We start from the raw sequence: 6,546 nt of genomic DNA on the forward strand, positions 1-6,546 counted from the left end.
CGAATTGGAATCCTACTTTGAGTACTAACTATGAAGTCTCTCTACCATGAGCAGTGGCATAAAAAATAAATAGTACGCATGCCTGTGTCACGTGAGCCCTCTTAACAAAAAAAAAAAAAACAAAGAATATGGCGACTAATGGAGCAGTGGTTATAGGGAAAAAACAACGAAACTCAGGGACAAAGTTTGGACCAAACTACACAACGGGAATGCCAAAAGCTCAGTGTTGCTTGCCGCTACTCAGCAATGAGATAGTTGGAAACCTAGTGGCATTTGAATGCAAACCTTCGAAGGCAAATTTTGCTTCATAAGTAGCCTTTATTTAAATACCAGTCTAACTGGTCAGCACCCGCGCATTAGGCGAATTTAGGGATGGACAGGAGCTGATACAATACATTACATACTTAATAGACCGCTTTCCACAGGGGCTTTTCAGGGTCAATGAAACACAATCAACGAAACAACAGAACTCAACAAAAACAACTGTTAAGAATCCCAACTGGCCGGTGGCAAACCAATTGGCTATTTACAAGTGCAGCTGGGAAGTTGACCCAGGGACTACCAGTATCAAATTCAACGAGTGGTCACAGCGGGTCTTGAACCCGGGATCTCCGGATCTTAAGGCAAGCGCCCCAACCACTGGGCCACACTGCTCCTTCGCTGATCAAGGGGAGCCTATATGATCTCCACTACTTCCTTGAGTCAACCTTTTCCCGAGTGAATTTAATGTTAGGAACAGGTTTTCCCAGGAAAAGTATCACGTTACCGTGATTCCGGTTTGAGTATACAAGCCACAAACACAAATTTGTTCCTTGTTTTGTTTCTGTCTTGCATACCAATACCGGAATCACAGTAATCAGGGTTTCCTGTAATAAATCAAGACTGTCAACATAATTTGTAATGCCATTTCAATTTGGGCCTTACAAAACCACCAGATTTGTTCCCCTCTGGAGGCAAGAAGATAGCGAGAAAACACCATGCTTCTCCAAAAGAACATGGCACAAGCAAAGCGGTCCCCAGCTTCCTGTCTTTTTAAGTATGTCAGCTTTTTTAAGGCTGCAAAAAAGCACATAATGACTGTCCCCAAGGGGAACAAAACATCTGTTTTCCGTGGGTCCAGTCATTGAGGTGTGGTTTTTACTAGCGGTGCAAGCACGTGCGCAAGCGCAATCGAAACAGCTCTCATTTCGCCGTAAAAAAAGCCTTGACGCAAGAATAAACATAAGCATAAAGATCAAAATCTGTTCTGGTGCTTGCATTCGCCTTATGGCGTGTGGAAACGAAATACGGCATAGGCACAAGGAAATTTACTACGCCTGGCCAATTAAAGCAGTCGTTCCAAATTCCCTGCGTCTGAGCATTTAAACAAAATGCCACAGTGATTATTCTTATGTCGACGTTCGTTTTCACTTAGCATAAGTGTAGTGTTTTAATGCATGCTATTAATGTCAAATGATGTAATTTCCTATGTAACCACGTGATCTGATTTTGTTTATAAATTGTTACCAACTGTAAATTCAGGAGCATGGTAATAAAGCGTTTAATGAGACTACAATTCTCACTGTTTCTGTATAGTAGAATAAGAACCCGTGAGAACTCAACAATAAGCTACTTATGCTTGCCCTTGTAATTGCGTTGATACCAGTGAAAAGCAGGCTGTATCTCCCAACTCAAATATGGAACAAAATATGCGGGTGCCACCCTACGACTTTATTGCAAAATGTTACAAATCCCAACTGGAACCAAAAAAAAAAAAAAACAAAAACACGCACAAATGTTATATCTTTCAGTGAATACTTGCTTCTTAGTTGCTTTTATCTGTACCTAAAATTCATGGTAACTTAACACTTTTTAAAGGCACCAGAGAAAAAAAACTCATAATAAGCACGTTTCATTAAACGAATGGCTTATACGGTGGTCCTCTAGCAGCTTGCCCCTGTGTACGGAAAAAAAAAAGATCTTATTGTAATTCCAGAAAAAGTGTTCAAGTACAATTTAAGTACTGTGTTTTCTGCGGTAAAACTAAAACTTTAACTAAACTGATAACCTCGCACAATCCCAACAGATACCGATGAAACAATAGGAATCTGATTTTAGCACGGCACGAGGAAAATACATGTTGACTGCGCTGGGTGCGGGAAAATCAATAGATGATGTTGCTTTCGGCCTTGCTTGGTCGCATCACAGGCAGACCACCCTCTGTTGGCGTGGTCGTAATCCATCTATATTCCTCTGTATTTTTTTTCCCGCAAGCCTCGGTTGTTCAAAATGTGGAAAACGCTATCCACCCTTCGAACAGCTGGGATCAGATCGAAAACAACCACACCAACAGAGGGTGGTGTTCCTGTGGTCGCACCGGTTGGGAGGTATTTTATTTATTTATTTTTTTTTTGCATCACTTTCTTTGGCTCTAAAAAGCCTCGGGAGGGAGCTATCAGCTAATTATTCATTTATGATTTATTTATTTGTAAATGTGGTGTGAAGTATTTTAGTTAAGCCAAGCGTAGTAATCTGAAGGAAATTTATTGCCCAGAGAAAATATATGGATTTATGCTGAGTGTGACATGCCCAGTTAGCTATTTCCCATGTTGCAGTTTGGGCATTTCTGTCATCCGGGATTTTCTCTAGATCATTCACCATTTGTGCAAGCTTGGCAGAGGCTGATTCAAAAAGTCGAATCAATTTTTCCCGGGTTTATACCATGCTGATTTTCAATAAACGGCCTAGCCCATCAGGGCTTGGCCAAAATATTCCAAACAAATGTGTTATTATTTTTGACCCAGGAAAGGGAGATCGCCCACAGCAATGCCCTGCCAACAGTATCAGTCAGACTGTATGGAGCATGAAGCATAAAATCAAATCGCGAAGTTATCTTTACAGTCGATAACTAACCGCCCTTTTAATTCCTTACCGAGGAACCATATCCCGCGGTTGCCCCAGACGGGTCCTCACGAAGGGCTTCGTAGAACGAGTACACCACGATAAGAAAATAAATCTGTAAGATGCAATGAAAAAGCGCCAACAACGTGAATTAAAAAATAAAAAAATAAATAAAAAAAAACGCTCAGCGTGACTGACTACTTTGCAGAAAAATTCAGTTCCCAAGAATTCATTTCAAAAGACCTTACACATAATGCATGAACTTCAAGGGCTTTTTCGATCAAGTTGTAGTTTCTTAAGACAAATTACTGTAGTTTTTATCACTTTCTAACTTTTACGCTTTTAAATTTGCATAGCATATTAGTAATATTGTTACACGTAGTGTTTCGTTTTCAGAGTTGTCCTAGGTGTTATACTATTGTTGTAAACTTTCTTTCAATTGGTAGCGTAACTTATTGAGACTGTTGTGCAAACTCAATATTCCTAACTCCCCGAGTGTTTAGCTGACGCTGTGTAAACACGAAAGTCCTCTATTGCTTTTCTGAGATATTTCTCACAAATAATTCAACAACTGAAGAAAAATGTGGTTGTTTTACTTAAAATAAAATAGATTTTCTTGATACGTGCTCATATTTCCTACCAGCCAATCAAAGCGCGCCTCTCACAACACATAACCAGTCAAAATTGTGATGTCATAGCCGTGTTACATACTCTCACCTAAACACAGCTATTGACCAATGAGAGTGCGCGTACTATCCTAATTATTTTACAAATTAATTATACATGAACCGGTAAGAATACAAAACATCTCGGCAGATATACTCAATTAGCCACTATCAAAAATACCATAATCACCTTTGTTTGTCCCTCCAAAATTTTGCATAATCGTTTTTTTTTTCTCTTGGGACTAATAATGGTCGCAAGAGAAGCTGAAAAAAATGCTTATGCTAAATTTTGGAAGGACAGAAAAAAAAAAAAGACCATGGTGGTATTTTTTATTGTGGCTAATAGCGGAATTGATTCAACTCAACGTTGCATGGCACGGTTACTTCTGCAGGAACCGGAGCAGAGATTACGTAAAACAAAAGACAGAAAACCAAACAACTCCAAATAGAGAAGAATCCCGAGTGACCAAAAAATACAATTCTTTCCGGTACCACCAGACAGACCCCAAGGTACTCAAATTGGAAAGTTGCGTTGTGCACCTACCGAAAGCACCCAGAAAATAGCATTGAAAATGACTATTGCATACACAGTGACCTGAAAAGAACGACACAACATAATTAGGATAAGCTACACACAATCAAAAAAAGAAAACAAAAGCGAACATGAAGGCGACTTCAACAGTGCATTAGCGCGAATGCGCTAACTAGTAGAGAGTCCAGGGAAGTTGCAATTCTTTCGAGTCAATCAAAGCAACAAAGGGATTAACATCCCCCTGCAGTTTCAAAAATGTGGCAGTCTTAGTCCTAAGCCATTTATCTGATACACACTTATTATGCATTGTACAATTCCGAGAAGGAACGGAGGGTACTGTGGTTTGTTAGTCGCGGCTTTCCTTGTTGGAAAATAAAGGTCGAGTCAATACAACATGGGTGACAAATTACTCATTAATTTTTGGCGCGAAATTTTAGGGTTAATTTATAATTTCACAAGTGAAATTAATGTCGCCATGGCAACTTTTCCAACAGTGCCAAAATGGTGCCCAGGTTTAAGAAAACCCGCGTCTTATTAACGTAATTTCTTACCCATGATATAATAGCTAATAAAATGATATACTCGTGAAATTAGTGAATAATTTCACTTGCGTTTTGTCCAAAATCAAATAATTTCCTTCGCTTTTGGATAAAACGCGCAAAAAATTATTTCCTAATTTAACTTGTGACCATTTGTTTAATCACACTAATACTATATATACGTAGAAGACTTCCTTGATTCTGATTGGTTAAGAGCAGTGCAGTTCAAGTGTAACACAAGTGCAAATTACACGTCGACATTCTGGATTATGATTGGCTAATAAACAATAGGGTTTGGTAAGAACCAATCAAATCTTTTGCTTAGAAATTAAACGCGAACCCTGAATGTCGCAATTTATGGCGAATTTTTCCCTGCATATTATCAGAAGCTCATGACTTTGAAGCGTTTAACTCTCGTTCAGAGCTGAGTGTTTTTTCTAGTTTAAGAGTTTATTTGTTTGGATTTAACGTATCGCAAGTTCGATCTTAATTTTTGTCCATATTTGGGTATAAAACTAGTGTTCTAAATCCCAAGCTTTGTTCAAAGGAAAACGGTTGCGAGCTGCACTCTTCAAAGTCGTGGTTTTGATATTACTAATAAGTAATCACATGATTTTTCTCGTGCAATTTGGAATAAATAAGCACGTTAATTTTCCAAGCCTACAAATTGCACTCTTGCTTATTTAATTCCAAATTGCCTTCGAAATCATGAGACTATCTATACTAAGCGAATAAATTCGCACTATGCTGGAGGATGTCGTCTTGTGGAATCCGACAAAATGGTAATATTCAACGTTGTATAGCCCAGAAGCTACAATCTTGGACAAAATTGTTCAGAAAATTATGGTTTTGGACTAACAGCAATCACAACTATGACAATCTCACTCTTGTTTTTGTTCAGAAATGCCCCCCCCCCCCCCCACCCCCTAATCAATGTTGCTAGACAAAATAAAGCATGTCAAACCTGGGATTATCAACATTGGTTGTAGGGGGGGAGGGGGAAGCTACTAGAGTGCGATATTGAGAGCGTAGTGCGTAAAGTAATCCCTGCTGAGAAATTTTCTCAACCCTTTTTGTCCAAGATTGTAGCATACATACCCCCTTCCAGACAATTATGAGGAAAATCGACACTCCCAGGTTGTAAACGAGGAGAATCACATGCCAGGCAAGATATGGCAGGACCAAGAAGCGATTTTTCTGAAAACGTGGAAATAAAGATGTACTTAACAAACAATATGACAATTCCTGTACTTTTTTTTAGCATTTGCTCTAGATATGTATGTAATTGAGATTGTAGGAGTGCTATTACATGGTATCATGGTATATTTTTGCCCCCAGTGTGGAGCCTCTGGCTTACTATTAAATTTTAATGTTGAATCACAAAATCGAGCATGTCCGAGGTTACAAAGGTGTAACTTAAAGAAGAAGAAGAAAAACTGAAACATGAATAAATATTGATTTGCTATACTGCAGTAATTACCAGGCCAGGGTTAGTACAAATTCTTGGGCTTTACTGACGCGATCAATAGCTATGTTTTTCAACGAAAACAAAACAAAAAGTTTGCATAGCAATGGAGTTCAGTTTTCGGAGGATTGGATCGAGATTCCAACATGGCCATTCACTGTTTCATTTTTTAGGAACTTCATCATGGCGGTCGTGACGTCATGTGAAAACTAAAAATAAACAAAGATGTAACCAGGTTCACTTTTTGTCAATCTTTTTGTCTGATCCTAGGAAACACTCTTGCATACATAAAATGATTGGAAAAAAAATGCTTGATCGCTGTTAAAGGAATTTTAGCGTAAGGAGTAAGTTGAAAGGCGCTTACCGATTGGTAGGCTCCAAGAAGTAATACGCTTGTTAAAAGCACAATAATGTTGAAAACTCCGGCAGCTTTGAGCAGGTTGGTAATAACTAAAAGAAATCAAT

The 6,546-nt window shown here is 38.7% G+C and overlaps 1 protein-coding gene across 1 annotated transcript in view; it reads right to left on the bottom strand.

The window, feature by feature from the left end:
* Nucleotides 1-1,689: 1,689 nt before the first annotated feature.
* LOC138024957 (uncharacterized) overlaps nt 1,690-6,546 on the bottom strand; it is a 19,560-nt gene continuing 14,703 nt past the window's right edge. Inside the window, exons 3-7 of the mRNA XM_068872163.1 lie at nt 6,446-6,531; nt 5,715-5,813; nt 4,090-4,140; nt 2,912-2,995; nt 1,690-1,936 (exon numbers count right to left, since the gene is read on the bottom strand). Of these exons, the coding sequence (XP_068728264.1) occupies nt 1,895-1,936; nt 2,912-2,995; nt 4,090-4,140; nt 5,715-5,813; nt 6,446-6,531 (362 nt within the window). The 3' untranslated portion in view covers nt 1,690-1,894. The remainder of the gene's footprint in view (nt 1,937-2,911; nt 2,996-4,089; nt 4,141-5,714; nt 5,814-6,445; nt 6,532-6,546) is intronic.

This window comes from Montipora capricornis, chromosome 11 (genome assembly GCF_036669925.1).
Source record: "Montipora capricornis isolate CH-2021 chromosome 11, ASM3666992v2, whole genome shotgun sequence".
NCBI classification, from domain to species: domain Eukaryota; kingdom Metazoa; phylum Cnidaria; class Anthozoa; order Scleractinia; family Acroporidae; genus Montipora; species Montipora capricornis.